This window comes from Phalangium opilio, unplaced genomic scaffold, assembly GCF_054372755.1.
Source record: "Phalangium opilio isolate 3A_F unplaced genomic scaffold, DU_Popi_V2 ptg000329l_1, whole genome shotgun sequence".
Lineage (NCBI taxonomy): Eukaryota > Metazoa > Arthropoda > Arachnida > Opiliones > Phalangiidae > Phalangium > Phalangium opilio.
Genome location: NW_028324226.1, coordinates 5,617,926 through 5,636,053, shown reverse-complemented (window position 1 = coordinate 5,636,053; position 18,128 = coordinate 5,617,926). Strand labels below are relative to the sequence as shown.

Below are 18,128 nucleotides of genomic sequence, written 5' to 3'. Positions count from 1 at the left end.
CAAACAGTATAGATGGCGTACTCAGCGTTTCCAAAATGGTCACGTTTTTGAAGGTGGGAATTTTTTAATGTTTTGACAGGATCAACCATTAGTCTCGGATTTAATGACGCCCATTAATTAAAAGATGATTAAAAAAATTTTAGCGGGTAATTAAATTCTTGCCTATTTTTTATTCACGTCAATACAAACAAAATTCGCTCTCTACTAGGCTTAGGTACAAACGGTAACATCCTCATGAGAGACCAAGGCCCGAGGGATGCTCAATTCTCTCAAATGGATAATATGGCTGAAATTTCACCTAATAATAATGTTGTTAATGAAACGGTTCTGGATTTACCCCCAAAAATTGCTAGACATTGCAGGTAATTAAATGTTTTTTTAATTTTTTACTAGGGTTTGTAATAAATGTACAAATTAACAGGTCACCTAGACGAATTCCGAAGTATTCGGAAGATTCCGAGGACATGCCACCCAATGTGGCAGTAGTTGATGCTCTTGCTAAAACTAGCATGGATGCGGGAAAATATTCTACAAAACAGTCGCAAAGACTTCCATTTTGGGTGTGGTTTTGTATCTCAAAAGCTTTGGGCATTCCACTTCATCCAAGAGACAAGCCCATTTTTGCAACGATCCTTCACGTCTTGACTTTTGGGTAATATCATGGATAAAGAATGCGCGTGCGGAAATTTGTTTTCACGCTATAGGATCGGCAACTCCCTATCTCGAACGACAGCTTATTCTGTATATACTCTGTTACAACATCGGTTGTCATCACGCGCAAAGCTAGGTTTCTATGTAATCTAGCCTTGCGCGTGCTGACAAGAGACAAAAAACTTCAGGATCTTCAGGATTTAAAATCGTTTAAAATATCCTGAAGTTTTTTGTCTCTTGTCAGAACGCGCAAGGCTAGATTACATAGAGAATGAGCTTTGCGCGTGCTGACAACCGATGTTGTAACAGAGTATATGCGGAATAAGCTGTCGTTTGAGATAGGGAGTTGCCTATCCTGTAGAGTGAAAACAAATTTCCTCACGCGCATTTTTTATCCATGGTAATATGATCAGGTGATAGGAAATAATTTAAATGAATGAATTAATTTGGTCACTGTTTTTCATTTTTTTTTAGATCTGCATTAAGCTTCATCATATCCCAAACATGGTTTATCGCTTACGATATAGCCTCTGTCAGATCAAAGCAGGACATTTTGAGTGGCTCAGTATCAATCCTTATAGCCCTCATGTGGACTTCCTTGGGACTTTACGCTAAATCTTTAAGTGGTCGCCTTTTTAGGCATCCTCGGTTTTTAAAAGACATTCGCATGCATGCTAGGACAATCTTCAAAGTTAACGCCGCATTTCTAGTCTTTCTTCTCGGGTTATTTTTAATTGTTCTTCAAGATTTGGAGTCAGTTCCTTTGTTGGATCCCAAAACTTGCGAAAAAGTCGAGTTGGAAGTCATTGTTTGTCAGTTGCAATTCTTCGCTAGAGTCATTTTTTCCGTGTTTTCCTTGATATGGAATACATTAGTCGCGATTGTCTTAATTTCTCTGTGTCGTACACACACTATTGGTAATTAATATCTAAGCGTCGATGACTCGTTCAGTTTTGATATTATCAATCTCCTCTCTCAGGAATTAGGAGATTTGTTCGAGAACTTGAGTTGGATGCGTTAGTTTATGACCATTATCACGCTCAAGAGTTTAAAGTTGATCCCATGACAAAAGAAGATATTTGCGAAGGCAATTTGAAGATTACTTTTACCAGAAGTGAAATGAGACCAGAAGTACTGAGATAACCAAATTCTTCACTCGGCGAAAGTGAATATTCTTGATAACGCACCAACGGTTGGCCCTCTAGTGGCGGTTTCAGAATTTCCCCTCCAAAACGTGAGACGCTCGCGGCGGTAGACGGCCGAACTAGATTCAAGCACCCGCGTCCGTGTTCCGCGGCTTTAGGTTGAGGGGAAGTGGGTAGGAAATGTTTTTGGAACTCGACCAATTTTTTTCTCAGTAGTGTAGGCATAAAATCCTCAAATTTGTTCACTAGTGCCAGGATCTATTACCAATGCTAGTGAATAGCCCTTCACTTCTAGTCTCATCTCACTTCTGGTTTTACTAGTGAAATTTCATTTTTTTTTTTTTTTTTGATATTCTTCATTTTTAATTTATGCAGAAACCTTTTGGCTCGAAGAAGACTCTTCTTTAATATGCGACGAGGATAATCGTTTTATGTTGGTGCATCGTAAACCTAAAAGTCCAACAATTAGCAGTAATATAAATTCTTCGGAGGAATCTACTCGGTCAACGGGCTCCAGTTCCTTGTCTGAGCAAAATCTCACTAGCACATTATCAAACGCTTCCAGATTCAAGAGTCAAAGTGATTCTGAGATTGAAATGAGGAACGATACTGAAAGTGTTGAAGGAGTTAAAGATGAAACGTTTCTTAAAAGGAAATCTCACAATTCCTCTGTAAATAGTATAATTACAAGTTTTGACTGTGTTTTTTTGGTTTTTTAATCTTGGCTTATACATTAGGCGGAGCCATCAAAGTTCATTCCAATTCAGAGTGGAAACTTTGAAGAGAACACGGGCGATAATATTTCGGTTACTCCACACACAATGACAACCGCAGAAATTCTTCATAAATATTGGAAACTTTCTGTAATAAACTTATAGTTTCTTACGTTACTTAGGTACAAAAAGAATGATTGGGTTAATTCGTTTGTGGATGTGATTGGGACTTTTTAGTGTCGCTTGAGGGTAACATCGTGTGCTCTTCAACGCTGGATGGCTTCGCTCATTTCGCTCGTGATTGTTTGGTGTTTCATTTATTTGATACACTGGCAAGATCATACGCCAACAGTGCAGGATGTCCTTTTATTCGTTGTTCCATTACTGCTGCTTCCACTTTTGTGCTCTGCATTTGCTGAAGTTAATATGGAAGGCAATCGGATGGTTCAGGTATGAATGGTTAATGGTGCGTCCCGTTAGTGGGGGCCGAACCCTGTCGCGTCCCGTTAGTGGGGGCCGAACCCCCCTTTGCGTCGGCCGAACCCCGTCGCGTCTCGTTCGGGTGAGCCGAGCCCCGTCACGTCCCGTTCGCGACTGTCGAGCCCCGTCGCGTCCCGTTCGTGTCGGCCGAACACCGGCGCGTTCTATTCGCGTCGGCTGAGCCCCTGCACGTCCCTTTTGCGTCGGTCGAGCCCCTGCACGTCCCTTTCGCGTCGGTCGAGCCCCTGCACGTCCCTTTCGCGTCGGTCGAACCCCTGCACGTCCCTTTCGCGTCGGTCGAGCCCCTGCACGTCCCTTTCGCGTCGGTCGAGCCCCTGCACGTCCCTTTCGCGTCGGTCGAACCCCTGCACGTCCCTTTCGCGTCGGTCGAACCCCTGCACGTCCCTTTCGCGTCGGTCGAACCCCTGCACGTCCCTTTCGCGTCGGCCGAACCCCTGCACGTCCCTTTCGCGTCGGTCGAACCCCTGCACGTCCCTTTCGCGTCGGTCGAACCCCTGCACGTCCCTTTCGCGTCGGCCGAACCCCTGCACGTCCCTTTCGCGTCGGTCGAACCCCTGCACGTCCCTTTTGCGTCGGTCGAGCCCCGGCACGTCCCTTTCGCGTCGGTCGAGCCACTGCACCTCCCTTTCGCGTCGGTCGAGCCCCTGCACGTCCCTTTCGCGTCGGTCGAGCCCCTGCACGTCCCTTTCGCGTCGGTCGAGCCCCTGCACGTCCCTTTCGCGTCGGTCGAACCCCTGCACGTCCCTTTCGCGTCGGTCGAACCCCTGCACGTCCCTTTCGCGTCGGTCGAGCCCCTGCACGTCCCTTTCGCGTCGGTCGAACCCCTGCACGTCCCTTTCGCGTCGGTCGAGCCCCTGCACGTCCCTTTCGCGTCGGCCGAACCCCTGCACGTCCCTTTCGCGTCGGTCGAGCCCCTGCACGTCCCTTTCGCGTCGGTCGAGCCCCTGCACGTCCCTTTCGCGTCGGTCGAACCCCTGCACGTCCCTTTCGCGTCGGTCGAGCCCCTGCACGTCCCTTTCGCGTCGGCCGAACCCCTGCACGTCCCTTTCGCGTCGGTCGAGCCCCTGCACGTCCCTTTCGCGTCGGTCGAGCCCCTGCACGTCCCTTTCGCGTCGGTCGAACCCCTGCACGTCCCTTTCGCGTCGGTCGAACCCCTGCACGTCCCTTTCGCGTCGGTCGAACCCCTGCACGTCCCTTTCGCGTCGGTCGAACCCCTGCACGTCCCTTTCGCGTCGGCCGAACCCCTGCACGTCCCTTTCGCGTCGGTCGAGCCCCTGCACGTCCCTTTCGCGTCGGTCGAGCCCCTGCACGTCCCTTTCGCGTCGGTCGAGCCCCTGCACGTCCCTTTCGCGTCGGTCGAGCCCCTGCACGTCCCTTTCGCGTCGGTCGAACCCCTGCACGTCCCTTTCGCGTCGGTCGAACCCCTGCACGTCCCTTTCGCGTCGGCCGAACCCCTGCACGTCCCTTTCGCGTCGGTCGAACCCCTGCACGTCCCTTTCGCGTCGGTCGAACCCCTGCACGTCCCTTTCGCGTCGGCCGAACCCCTGCACGTCCCTTTCGCGTCGGTCGAACCCCTGCACGTCCCTTTTGCGTCGGTCGAGCCCCGGCACGTCCCTTTCGCGTCGGTCGAGCCACTGCACCTCCCTTTCGCGTCGGTCGAGCCCCTGCACGTCCCTTTCGCGTCGGTCGAGCCCCTGCACGTCCCTTTCGCGTCGGTCGAGCCCCTGCACGTCCCTTTCGCGTCGGTCGAACCCCTGCACGTCCCTTTCGCGTCGGTCGAACCCCTGCACGTCCCTTTCGCGTCGGTCGAGCCCCTGCACGTCCCTTTCGCGTCGGTCGAGCCCCTGCACGTCCCTTTCGCGTCGGTCGAGCCCCGGCACGTCCCTTTCGCGTCGGTCGAACCCCTGCACGTCCCTTTCGCGTCGGCCGAACCCCTGCACGTCCCTTTCGCGTCGGTCGAACCCCTGCACGTCCCTTTCGCGTCGGTCGAACCCCTGCACGTCCCTTTCGCGTCGGTCGAGCCCCTGCACGTCCCTTTCGCGTCGGTCGAGCCCCTGCACGTCCCTTTCGCGTCGGTCGAGCCCCTGCACGTCCCTTTCGCGTCGGTCGAACCCCGTCACGTCCCTTTAGCGTCGGTCGAACCCCGTCACGTCCCTTTAGCGTCGGTCGAACCCCGTCACGTCCCTTTAGCGTCGGTCGAACCCCGTCACGTCCCTTTAGCGTCGGTCGAACCCCGTCACGTCCCTTTAGCGTCGGTCGAACCCCGTCACGTCCCTTTAGCGTCGGCCGAACCCCGTCACGTCCCTTTAGCGTCGGTCGAACCCCGTCACGTCCCTTTAGCGTCGGCCGAACCCCGTCACGTCCCTTTAGCGTCGGCCGAACCCCGTCACGTCCCCTTTGCGTCGGCCCAACCCCGTCACGTCCCCTTTGCGTCGGCCCAACCCCGTCACGTCCCCTTTGCGTCGGCCGAACCTCTGCACGTCCCCTTTGCGTCGGCCCAACCCCGTCACGTCCCCTTTGCGTCGGCCCAACCCCGTCACGTCCCCTTTGCGTCGGCCCAACCCCGTCACGTCGTGTTCGCGTCGTCCGAGCCCCTGCACGTCTCTTTTGCGTCGGTCGAACCCCGGTGCGTCCTGTTCGCGTCGGTCGAACCCCGGTGCGTCCCGTTCGCGTCGGTCGAACCCCGTCGCGTCCCATTCGCGTCGGTCGAACCCCGTCGCGTCCCATTCGCGTCGGTCGAACCCCGTCGCGTCCCTGTCGCGTCGGTCGAACCCCGTCGCGTCCCTGTCGCGTCGGTCGAACCCCGTCGCGTCCCTGTCGCGTCGGTCGAACCCCGTCGCGTCCCATTCGCGTCGGTCGAACCCCGTCGTGTCCTTTTCGCGTCGGCCGAACCCCGTCGCGTCCGTCGAACCCCCCGCGTCCCTTTCCCGTCGGCTGAACCCCCTCGCGTCCCTTTCGTGTCGGTCGAGCCCCTGCACGTCCCCTTTGCGTCGGCCGAACCCCTGCACGTCCTGTTCGCGTCGGTCGTGCCCAAGCGCCTCCTGTTCGCGTCGGTCGTGCCCAGGAGCGTCCCGGCTATAGTAATCAGATATAAGGGGTCAATTTCAATATAATTTTAAATGAAAGTTAATTTTTTGTAGTGTATTTGTCCAACTGAAGAACGTCTTCAAGTCATACGATTCCTTTGCCAAAACCCATTGAATATGATGGTATGAAATGAGACAGTAAAACGTCTTGTTTCCGGAACTCTTAATCTCAGTAACAATTAACAGCGTTATTGTCTTTAGATATTTGGCGTTTCCATGAGCTATGGCACAATAATGACTGTAGTCTTTGCCATATTTGTGGCTTTCACTTCGCGACTAATATTCGCCGAAATGTCCAAGGCTCAAAGCTAAATGCGCAATGGAGCCATTTTTACAATCTCCGAACAACTTTACTCTTCAATCTTTCCTTGTTTATATTATATATAAAGTATTCATTCTCCTCCTTAGTGTACCTAAGTTGGACGTATCCTCTTAGAGTCTGAGGTGACCTGTTTTTTTTTCTTTTTAGCAAAAATTAGGGTTTAAACTCCGTATTTTTTATACATGTATATTTACATATTTAAAATAATATAATTCAGTCCCAGATGGAAAATGTTATTGTGGTGGTAAAACTAAAAACCCCCCCAGTGAAGATCCTGTGATTTTTTTTTAGTTGTAATAATAGTGTTACAAATACCCATGTTATAATGTTATCGGTATTGCATTATTATAATAATAATCAATTTTAATAATAAATCCAGTCAATCTTGTTGTTTTTGAATTATTTTAAAGAAAGGTCTTTATGATTAAAAATATCTATTGCTCATCTAAACATAGCCCACGCGGTCAGCTATAGGGCGAGCACCTAGCGTTATTGAGCGCGTGATCGAGTGCGCTATGATATGTCATTTGTCAAAAACAAAGGCTTACGAACCGCATTGCACTGCCTATTTTCCAGTAGGTTTAGGCACTAAATGTGACGCTAGGTAATAACAACGTTGTAAAACGGTCTTTTTCAACATAATATTCAACTTTCGTAGTTAATTTCAAAGTAAAAGGGTGAAAGTTTGGTCAGCGAAAGTACGTGGTGATCGAGTGCGCTATGATATGTCATTTGTCAAAAACAAAGGCTTACGAACCGCATTGCACTGCCTATTTTAGTATTTTCCAGTAGGTTTAGGTACTAAATGTGACGCTAGGTAATAAAAACGTTCTAAAACGGTCTTTTTCAATATAATATTCAACTTTCGTAGTTAATTTCAAAGTAAAAGGGTGAAAGTAATTGTCAGCGAAGGTAGGTAGATATTTTAATTTCAAATTTCCCGGGTGAATACTTTGAAAAATACAAATCAGCGCTGTACATAAGTTTGCGGAAAAAAGCCATTTATCAGGCACAAGTAATAATAATTTAATAATTACATTTAAAGAAGTTAGTTAATATATTTTAATTCTTTGCCGGTCTTGGTTATGGTCTTGGTCCCTCAGGGTCAGTGACCCGAGACCGGCACAAGGTCAGAGGTGAGTGTTGACAGTTGACACCCACCCACCATCCGCGACGTGAAGTAGATTTCTGTGTGCGAATGGATTTAAATAAGTTTTCAGCTTAAGTCAGTAGACAAATAATTTAAAATATTGTTTTTTTTTAATAAGGCCGAAATTTCTATACAGTTTAATTGAGTGTACACTTAATTGTGAAACTTCAAAAATTGATAGACCAAGGCTTAGGGTGAAATTCAGATTCAGTCTTCATAATAATAAACAAAATGGATGCTGTTGATGTTATGGAAGCTGAAGCCAGAGCCACTGCCGCAAAGCATGTCGTGAGTAAAGTTTAAATTTTAAAACGGGAGAAATTTTTAATTTTCACCAACATGTAGGCGATTATGCTTCAACGCCCAGATCAATTAGAAAAAGTTGAACAATATAAGAGGAAAGTCAGTCGCAAAAAAGCTTCAGTCGAAGCCATGTTAAAGACTACCATGCAATCTCAACTTGATGGTGTCAAAACTAGTCTAAATCATCTTCAAACTTCATTGCAAGATATCAAAGAGATAAAGCATAAGTATGTAGGGTGCATGGAATATATCAAATACTAGCTGTTACCCGCGGCGTCGCTCGCTTGTAATAAGAACTTCCATCAAAATGATATAAAGAATTAATGGGTAGATTTTACTGATGACTAATATTTTTGTAGCACCCTAGGAGCGAAGGCACTCGGTGTTGCCCGTCAGCCCGTCAGGATGCATTTTTTATTACTCTTCACGCGGACATTATTATAAGGGTTTTTAGGTTTTTGGCCGCCATTTAAAAAGATGGCAACAAATCGAACCCAAAAGACCATTCTGTCCGTCTATAGCTTAAAGGAAACCAGTGTACTAAATATTTGTGAAATCAGTTGAAACACGCGGACTATGTTGCATAGAGAAGTTTTTTTACATTTTTGGGCGCCATTTTTTAAGACGGCGGCGGATTGGAAAAATCTTTCTTAGTACGCGCCTACTACTTATGAGTAACGTTCCTGCAAATTTTCAGCCTTTTAGGGCAAGCGGTTTGGGCTGGGCGTTGATTATCAGTCAGTCAGTCAGTCAGTCAGGACTTTGATTTATATAGTCAAATATTAAAAGCCTCAGCAGCCCACTTTGCCAATCAGTAGCATCTATTGCCGTTCTTGCCATTTTGATGGTAGATGAGGATAAATTTTTAACCCTTATCCGACTGTCTATAGCCTTCAAGAAATTGAAGATTCATTCAAGTTGATACCTCGACTATCGGACAAATTACAAGATGTTAAGAAAGAAGCTATTAATCACAGCCAAGTACGTTAAAAACTATGCCTGGAGGTTCATGTTATTTACAGACTGATTCTGATATCTACTTTGCGACACACAGCATGTCACTGCAATTGAAAACTTGAAACACATATTTAACGTTCCTGGCAGTGTTCAAAAAACGCAGGCTTTCATTAATGAAGGAAAGCTTTTACACGCTCATCAAAGATTGTCAGATCTGGAAAATTCCAGGGACGAAATCTTGTTTGAGATGTCCAAGTTACCGCAACAAAGTCCGACTGACAGCCACGTAACTTTAATCCTTGATTAATAGAATGCTTAATAGTATTTAATGTCTTTTTCCGCACCAGACGCTCAAGTATTATTTCAGTGATGTTGAAAAACTGTCGGATAATCTTGGCAAGCAATTATGGCTTGTTTTACGTCGTACTTTGGATACTGTTAGAAAAGAACCCCAAGTTATTGTCACGGCACTTCGTATTATTGAGAGAGAAGAAACAGCTGATAAAATTGCTCTTGAACGTCAAAGAAATGTTGGATTTTTGGCGCCTGGAAGACCGAAACAATGGAAACGAAAAGCTTTTGAGGTTTTGAAAGATGCAGTCATGGAAAGGTAACTTTATAAATGATTTTTTTTTTGGTAATAAATATAGAGGTGCGCGAGTCCTGATTTGGGAGGAAAAACGGACTCGCGTAGGGGGAAAAACGGACTCGCGTAGGGGGAAAAACGGACTCGCGTAGGGGGAAAAACGGACTCGCGTAGGGGGAAAAACGGACTCGCGTAGGGGGGGGAAAACGGACTCGCGTAGGGGGGAATAAACGGACTCGCGCAGGGGGGAATAAACGGACTCGCGCAGGGGGGAATAAACGGACTCGCGCAGGGGGGAATAAACGGACTCGCGCAGGGGGGAATAAACGGACTCGCGCAGGGGGGAATAAACGGACTCGCGCAGGGGGGAATAAACGGACTCGCGCAGGGGGGAATAAACGGACTCGCGCAGGGGGGAATAAACGGACTCGCGCAGGGGGGAATAAACGGACTCGCGCAGGGGGGAATAAACGGACTCGCGCAGGGGGGAATAAACGGACTCGCGCAGGGGGGAATAAACGGACTCGCGCAGGGGGGAATAAACGGACTCGCGCAGGGGGGAATAAACGGACTCGCGCAGGGGGGAATAAACGGACTCGCGCAGGGGGGAATAAACGGACTCGCGCAGGGGGGAATAAACGGACTCGCGCAGGGGGGAATAAACGGACTCGCGCAGGGGGGAATAAACGGACTCGCGCAGGGGGAAAAACGGACTCGCGCAGGGGGGAGAAAACGGACTCGCGTATGGGGGGAAAACGGACTCGCGTAGGGGAGGAAAAACCGGACTCGCGTAGGGGAGGAAAAACCGGACTCGCGTATGGGAGGAAAAACCGGACTCGCGTATGGGGATAAAAACCGGACTCGCGTAGGGGGGAGGAAAAAACGGACTCGCGTAGGGGGGGAGGAAAAAACGGACTCGCGTAGGGGGGGAGGAAAAAACGGACTCGCGTAGGGGGGAGGAAAAAACGGACTCGCGTAGGGGGGAGGAAAAAACGGACTCGCGTAGGGGGGAGGAAAAAACGGACTCGCGTAGGGGGGAGGAAAAAACGGACTCGCGTAGGGGGGAGGAAAAAACGGACTCGCGTAGGGGGGAGGAAAAAAACGGACTCGCGTAGGGGGGAGGAAAAAACGGACTCGCGTAGGGGGGAGCAAACGGACTCGCGTAGGGGAAAAAACCGGACTCGCGTAGTGTTACTATAGCTTTATGGAAAACTCGCGAATACCCACAAACTTCTAGAAAAACAGGTTGCACTACACAATCCTAGTAATAAACTAGTAAATTAACTTTAAATAATGTAGGATTGAAGGAAACCAATTGGAAGTTAGAGAAGAAAATAAAATGTGGCTCGTTCGACATTTGGAAATCAACCGCATGATTATTCTGGATGATCTTAAAGTACTCAAAGTTTTCTGTGTACCATGTTTTCCTCCATGGTATGACATTGTTAACCAATATGTCAAGATTTACCACAACTGTATTTCAAAACATGTAAGTATCTTTACAAAAATGATGACAAAATCTCATCAGGGAATTATCCCTAACGAGTTATTTCTAAAATTAGCTGCACAACATTGTCTTGAATGGGTTAGAAGGCAATGAATATATGACTCTATTAGCCTGGCTAAAAACATACAAGTATAATTAATTCTGAATCATTTTAATTCCGATTAAAAATTACTTTAATTCAAATTAAAACCATAGGAGCGAAGAGTTAATGGGACACCCTGATTTAGGAATAGACGTTAACAAGTTAGAGCCCTTGTTAGAAGAGAGCTTGGTTGAAAAATTAATTCAAAAGTAATTAACGGGAGTCTGAGAATGATCTTAAGTAATTAATAATTATTGGTTCTAAATTTGAGTTAAATTAATTAATTAAGATTCATGGATTATATGAGAACCAACTACGAAGAATGGATGAAAAATACTTTAGCTACCGAAGTGAAAGATTGGAGTAGAGACGCTGAACCAGAAGCGGATGGAAATGGCTACTTTCATACGTCACTTCCTGTTATTTTGATTCAAATGATTGATCAACACGTACTATTATTTTTTTTTGTTCTTTTACATAAATACTGATATTTATGATTGATTTTTTTTACTTTTTAGCAAAAACTTAATTAATTAATTAATTTGATTTAATTTTAGCTTCATCTGGCTCGCACTGTTAACCAAGATGTAGTTAACAGGGTGATGTTAGAGAGTTTACGTCAAGTTGTGTCATTTAGGAAAATGTATAGAGGTATTAATTAATTTTAGTCTAATTTTAACGGGGAAAAGTTCAAGTAACATAACATTATACCTTAAAAGAAAGACCTTTTATTCTAAATATTAAAAAAGATAAATTAACGATCTCTTATTACAATATGATAATTAGCATTTAATTAGTCTTAAAAACGTGGAATACTGCGCCAACCGCCATTGGTTTAGTGGAGTCTGTAAGCCCCTGTGGGATTGGTTGAATTCCCACTTTCTGAGAGAGAGGTAAGGGTAAGATAGGGCATAGCCCACTCGATCACGCATGTAAGAGGTTCGGTTTAGCAGACGCCACTAAGGCAATGGCGGATGGCGCAGTAGTCCTCGTTTTTTAAGACTAATTAAATGCTTATTATTTTGTAAATAATATAATTCCTTTTATATTTGGATAAGCGCCGTTCTTTTGAAGTATAATGTTATGTTAATTAATGCTTTCCTGTGAAAGGAAACGAAAATCCCATGAGAAAGGGGATGAAATAAGAATACGAGATTAGGTCGGTTTATCAATAGAGATATCTCAGTTGTGACGTTAGTGCCTAGGTTAAACGTCACAGGCTTAGCTTTGGCAGTGGGCGGCCATGTTTGGTACCGCTTTGGTTCTATGAGCAAATAGCATGGGTGACGTCACACCAAGGCGTCTGAGATAGCTCTATATGGAGTGGGCAAAGGGGTGAAAATATTCTCCATTAAACGTCATGCATCTGCTTAACCAATCTGATGCATTCCCCCATAAGCCTTCCACTCTGTAAAGTGAGTGTGACACCATTTTGGTGGAAAGGGGAGGAGCCCTATTAATCTACACCCCTCAGACCTCTTTCTAGTCTACTACCACGAACTTTCTCATGACGTCATACCCTCCTATCTCTTACCTCGGTTTTTGGGGACTATATTGGAGGTCGTCAGCTTAGGCCATACTATTTAGACTACAGATATTGACGTCACGCCCCCGTAGCTCCTCCCCTCTTAGTACCACTCTCTATAGGTACACTAGAATTGGGTTTTTTTTTTGTTTCCCTCGGCAACGTTAAAGGGACTGTAAACAGGGCATCGGTGGGTGGGTAAAAATGATTTGAAATACGTCAGAAGCACGTGACCGAGGAGAGGCGTGGTTCAAAGAAGCTTAGTTCGTTTTATTTCGAAAACTACCACTTCATGGAATTGGCGCTGCAATCTTGCAAAAAAACAAGGACTAAATGTCCAGTTCCACTCCATGAGGAGGCTTTGTATCTTGGCATTACGTGATGTCTGTGACGTATTTCAAATAATTTTTACCCACCCGCTGATGCCTTCTTTGCAGTCCCTTTAAAGGACTTAAAATTAAAACAATAGAACTGAAAACATTTTCCTTTTATAGACGCAATTAAAGACTATTCTTATAAACATTTTGAAGATCGAAGTGTCTGTAAATATTATACACATTACATGGTGCGTGTGCCCTAATCTTTTTGTTCCTGATTTAGAATTAAGTACTTAATGTTAAATACTTAAATAGGTGGCTGTAGCAAATAATTGTCAACAGTTTAAGGATATGTTTAAACAACTTTATAATCGTTATTGGAAATCTAGTAAAGATGATAATGAAGCGGAAAAAACCCACGAGATACTTCAATACCATTATGAAGACCTACGAATAGAAACGTAATAAAAAATTAATAAGTTCATAAGATATGTTCCACATAAGTTTGTCACTGGTAACTTAGAAACTGGAGCTTGTCATGAAGTGACGTAGGTCATAGATTCGAGGTAAAGCGACGCCTGCCTGGTGAGGCGCTGTTAAAGCAGGGTTCATACAAACCTGGAAAAATCAGGGAAATAAATAGTTGACAAAAACGTCAGGGAAAACTCAGGGAAATTTAGAATTTTTAGTAAAATTCAGGGAAATCAGGGAAATTTGCGTCAAACAGGGGCCGAGTAATTAAGCAAATTGTTCGTGAACATCCCCCCCCCCTCCATAGGATTAACATTACACTGAACTTTGGAGGCTCGTAACTCTGGTTCTACTAGAGATACGGCGATGCCCTTTGAGTATGTTATAGTCCTATTTATCCCCCATCCAACCATACTAAAAACGTACGGCTACGACAAACAGGGGCCGAGTAATTAAGCAAAATGTTCGTGAACACCTCCTCCATAGGATTAACATTACACTATACTTTGGGGCTCATAACTCTGGTTATATTAGAGATACGAGGATGTCCTTTGAGTATGTAATAGTCCTATTTGTCCCCCAGCCAACCATACTAAAAACTTAGGGCTACGACAAACAGGGGCCGAGTAATTAAGCAAAATGTTCGTGAATATTCCCACCATAGGATTAACATTACACTATACTTTGGAGGCTCATAACTCTGGTTCTACTAGAGATACGGGGATGTCCTTTGATTATGCAATAGTCCTATTTGCCCCCCCCCTCCCTCCTTCGTTAACATTTGCTCCATAGGATACTCCATGTACGGGGAAAAACCTGGAAAATTCAGGGAAGTATATGGGGAAAAACCTGGATATTTCAGGGAAATTTGTTTTCCAAAAGTTGGATGAACCCTGTAAAGGCTTAGTACAGACTAAATAGGAAGATGGAAGTCTGCAAAATTAACCGAGTGTAGGACTTCAATTCTCGCGTTGTCGTTCTCGAACTAGCTCGAGCTGTAAGTATCTCTAGCATTACCGAATACAAGACGTGTCATACTTATGGAACATATCTTATAAACTTATGGTACTAATTACACTTTTAATTAATGGCAGTAATAATAAGTAATAACGTATTTCAGATTAGGGTATCTACAAGATGAAGTATTTTTGGATTTGGATAAAGAGCTTGCCGATGCTTTAACGAGAAAATGGTAAACAATAGTCTTTTCTTTCATTATGTTATGTTATGTAATTAATTTTAATATTATTTCTAAATTAAAGGCAATTAACGGGTACAAATATGGTTGACACTATATGCGCGACTCTGGAGGATTATTGCCATGATTATACCCACTTGTGGCCCTGCAATTTCGATGACATCATGAAAGGAATTGAAAAACGCATTGCTAAGAGTTATATTCGTGCTCTGTTGCAAAGAAAAACCGCTTTCCGTAATTACGAAGAAAGGAAAGAGGTGGCTGATAAGTTTTCAAAGGAAGGAGAAGTTCTAAAGGCTCTTTTCATTAAGTTGAAATCCGTTGTTAAAGAAAAAGAAAAAGTGAGTTAGTTTTTTGACCTATTAAGTATTTTTTAAAGTTACTAATATAATGATTGGTTATGATGATTTTGGGAGGTTTAAAAGTTATAATTAACTGATAACAATACCTACCCAGTTATTAAAGGGAGGGTGAAGTGGAAAATCAAGTGATTTTTTTATCGATCCTTCTACTAATTATAAGACCAGTCTGCAAATAGTGAAACATTCAGGAAATACCAGCTCCGAATGATTTTAAAATTCAAATTAGGTTCACATTTTAAGGGTAATTTTAAATAAGCCCCTCCGACCAATCGCGTAACGCCCTGCATTTTTATTAACAAAATTCTCATGGCACGCATGCTCCGTGTTGAATGAAATTTATCACGAGATTTGATAAAATTTGCAGGCGACGTGACAATTGTGGCGCGAGACATGGAGCGTGCCACGAGAATTTTGTTAATAAAAAGGGAGGGCGTTACGCGATTGGTCAGAAGTCCTTATTTAAAATTATCCTTCAAATCTGAACCTAATTTGAATTTTAAAATCATTCGGAGCTGGTATTTCCTGAATGTTTCACTATGCAGACTGGTCTTAAAATTAGTAGAAGAATCGATAAAAAAATCACTTGATTTTCTACTTCACCCTCAAAATTTTCTAACATTAATTTAAAGGAAAAGCTCAGGAAACATAATATTATGTCTTAAAAGAACAGCCTTTTTCTAAATATAAAAGTAAAACTTACGCGCGTGATCGAGTGGGCTATGTCCCTCTCAGCCTGTGAAAATTCAACCAATCCTGTAGCAGTAAGTGGTTCGATTTAGCAGACGCCACTAAACTAATGGCAGCACATTAGTACTCGTGTTAACACTAATTAAATGCTAATTATTTTGTAATAAGAGATCATTTATTTTTCCTTTTACCCTATATTTAGAAAAAGGGTGTTCTTTTAAGGTTATGTTATGTTATCTGAAGTTTTCCTTTAAGCCCAAACTAACATATTGGCAAAATAGTGATATTGGTGACTGATAACAGTCTCAGATTGGACAGTGCCCATCATTGATTGTAATATTCAAATATATTTTTTTTTCCCCTTCAGAACCAGCAAAACACTTCACCTTTAGACGCATTCCCTCAACTTGCGGTGGTTTTGAAGCTTTATGACACAAATATGTTGTCCTTGGAAATATCGGTATGTTATTATAAATTTTTGGCTAACATCTTTGGTTGGCACAGTATAATGTTCAGGGTTCTTACAACTTTTGGAAAACCCATTTTCCAAAGTTTTGCAGGTTTTTTTTTTCCCCATATATTTCCCTGTGTTTTCCATTTTTTTTCCCATGTATTAGTTTTGCAGGCTTTTTTTTCCATATATTTCCCTGAGTTTAGCAGTTTTTTACCCCATATATTTCCCTAAGTTTGCCAGGTGTTATTCCCATATATTTTCCTGAGTTTTTACAGGTGCTATTCCCATATATTTACCTGGGTTTTTCCCATGTTTCCCCAAGTTTTTAGAGGTTTTTCTCCCATATAATTCCCTAAGTTTTTACAGGTTTTTCTCCCATATATTTCCCCGAGTTTTTACAGGTGTTATTCCCATATATTTACCTGAGTTTTTAGAGGTTTTTCTCCCATATATTTACCAGGTTTTTTCCCCCATATATTTCCCTGGGTTTTTACAGGTTTTTCTCCCATATAATTCCCTAAGTTTTTACAGGTTTTTTTCCCATACATTTCCCAGGTTTTTTTCCCTGAGTTTCTACCAGGGTTCATACAACTTTTGGAAAACAAATTTCCCTGAGATTTCCAGGTTTTTCCTGTATATGGAGTATCCTATTTAGCAAATGTTAACGAAGGAGGGGGGGGGGGATAAATAGGATTATAACATACTCAAAGGACATCCCCGTATCTCTAATATAACCAGAGTTATGAGCCTCCAAAGTATAGTGTAATGTTAATCCTATGGAGGGTATGTTCACGAGCATTTTGCTTAATTACTCGGCCCCTGTTTGACGCAAATTTCCTTGATTTCCCTGAATTTTACTAAAAATTCTAAATTTCCCTGAGTTTTCCTTGAGGTTTTTGTCAACTATTTATTTCCCTGATATTTCCAGGTTTTCCAGGTTTGTATGAACCCTGTCTACACGTTTTACTCCCATACATTTCCCTGAGTTTATCCAGGTTTTATTCCCACATATTTCCCCAAGTTTTCCAGGTGTGTATGAACCCTGATGTTATTATTCCCAATCCCTTCAAGTTCAATCATTGGATAATTAATTTAATCTTAGCAATCAATATCCCATTTATTCTTATAATGTTTTTTCTTTAGAGTTTGATTCACAGCTATCCTGACATATCAGATGACCAATTAATTGAACTCATTAACTTGAGAGGTGACTTGGGAAAATCTGATGCTAGACAGGTTTGTAAAAGGAAAGATATAAATTTGGTTGGGGGGATCATTGTTCTTATTTAACTAATTTTTATAGTTGGTCTCGGAGATGTTAGAAGGGGCCAAATCATCAGACATCAAAAATATAAAAAAAACAATATTTTCAGAGATTTATGTCGCTTAAAAGTAAATACAAATTTTTTTGGTTATTTTTTCTTATTTGAAATTGCATCATCGAGCATCAAAAACGATGACTTTAGTTTGTAGTTAAGTAAAATATATTTATAAGAGATTTATATAATATTAATATAATATAAAATAAAGGATACGACGCTTGGTACGTTTTTTGTACATTATTCTGTATCCACATTCTCGGCAACGAATAGGATCTCTTGGTTTTATTTCATTTTCTTGATGACATTCTGCAAATATTTATATTTAAACATTAGTCATGTCAAAATGACCTTAAGATTAAAAAGTGAGGGGTTAAAGGGCATAAATTATCAAATTTCAAATTACCTCCGCAAATATACACCATGGGTTGTCTTGGTGGTTCCTTGGATGTTGATGCATCCATTGTTCTGACCGAGGCTTAGTTCGTTATGCCTATTTAAACTAGATAAGGGGTATTTATTTAAACTGATAAAAGTTTTTTATGTTATTTTAAACGTACTTTTAAGCACGATGGTCAAAAATGACCCTTAACCTTAAAAAGAAAGAATGTAAACCTTTGATTCTCCTTTAACCTGTTTACTTGTGTTGTGTATTTTGTAATGTCTACTCGTTGCCTACGTTAATCAAGGCCTGTGCGCGGCGCCAATTTTTATTTTTATTTTGGCAATTTAAGTTGCCAAATTCTCTCACCTGAGGCGCCAATACATAGTTTACAGGCGTGGAGGATTCAT

The 18,128-nt window shown here is 43.3% G+C and overlaps 3 protein-coding genes across 5 annotated transcripts; 2 read left to right on the top strand and 1 right to left on the bottom strand.

Annotated features, from left to right (window-relative positions):
• The first annotated feature begins 6 nt into the window (after positions 1 to 6).
• On the top strand, positions 7 to 6,807 carry LOC149610509 (uncharacterized). The gene is made up of 10 exons (XM_089859414.1): positions 7 to 146; positions 209 to 362; positions 422 to 652; positions 1,126 to 1,568; positions 1,631 to 1,738; positions 2,172 to 2,467; positions 2,534 to 2,659; positions 2,747 to 2,959; positions 6,151 to 6,219; positions 6,298 to 6,807. The coding sequence occupies exons 1-10, from the start codon at positions 125 to 127 to the stop codon at positions 6,406 to 6,408; spliced, it is 1,773 nt and encodes a 590-aa protein (XP_089715540.1). The 5' UTR covers positions 7 to 124; the 3' UTR covers positions 6,409 to 6,807.
• An 808-nt stretch (positions 6,808 to 7,615) lies between these two features.
• Positions 7,616 to 17,563, top strand: LOC149610508 (exocyst complex component 3-like). The gene is made up of 17 exons (XM_089859409.1): positions 7,616 to 7,856; positions 7,914 to 8,098; positions 8,762 to 8,852; positions 8,926 to 9,114; positions 9,176 to 9,438; positions 10,714 to 10,903; positions 10,977 to 11,050; positions 11,117 to 11,212; positions 11,293 to 11,452; positions 11,561 to 11,654; positions 13,023 to 13,093; positions 13,161 to 13,306; positions 14,437 to 14,508; positions 14,579 to 14,855; positions 15,931 to 16,023; positions 17,161 to 17,253; positions 17,321 to 17,563. The coding sequence occupies exons 1-17, from the start codon at positions 7,800 to 7,802 to the stop codon at positions 17,405 to 17,407; spliced, it is 2,238 nt and encodes a 745-aa protein (XP_089715535.1). The 5' UTR covers positions 7,616 to 7,799; the 3' UTR covers positions 17,408 to 17,563.
• On the bottom strand, positions 17,368 to 18,084 carry LOC149610507 (DNA-directed RNA polymerases I, II, and III subunit RPABC4-like). Of its 3 annotated transcripts, none has more exons than XM_089859433.1 (4): positions 17,952 to 18,084; positions 17,743 to 17,838; positions 17,553 to 17,645; positions 17,368 to 17,477 (listed from the first exon to the last, which is right to left on the bottom strand). In XM_089859433.1, exons 2-4 carry the CDS (start codon positions 17,798 to 17,800, stop codon positions 17,455 to 17,457), a joined length of 174 nt encoding a protein of 57 aa, XP_089715559.1. In that variant the 5' UTR covers positions 17,801 to 17,838; positions 17,952 to 18,084; the 3' UTR covers positions 17,368 to 17,454. The 3 variants fall into 3 exon arrangements, with proteins under 3 accessions (XP_089715559.1, XP_089715557.1, XP_089715556.1); XM_089859431.1 differs by having other exon boundaries at positions 17,897 to 18,064; XM_089859430.1 differs by lacking the exon at positions 17,952 to 18,084 and having other exon boundaries at positions 17,743 to 17,890.
• Positions 18,085 to 18,128: the final 44 nt, after the last annotated feature.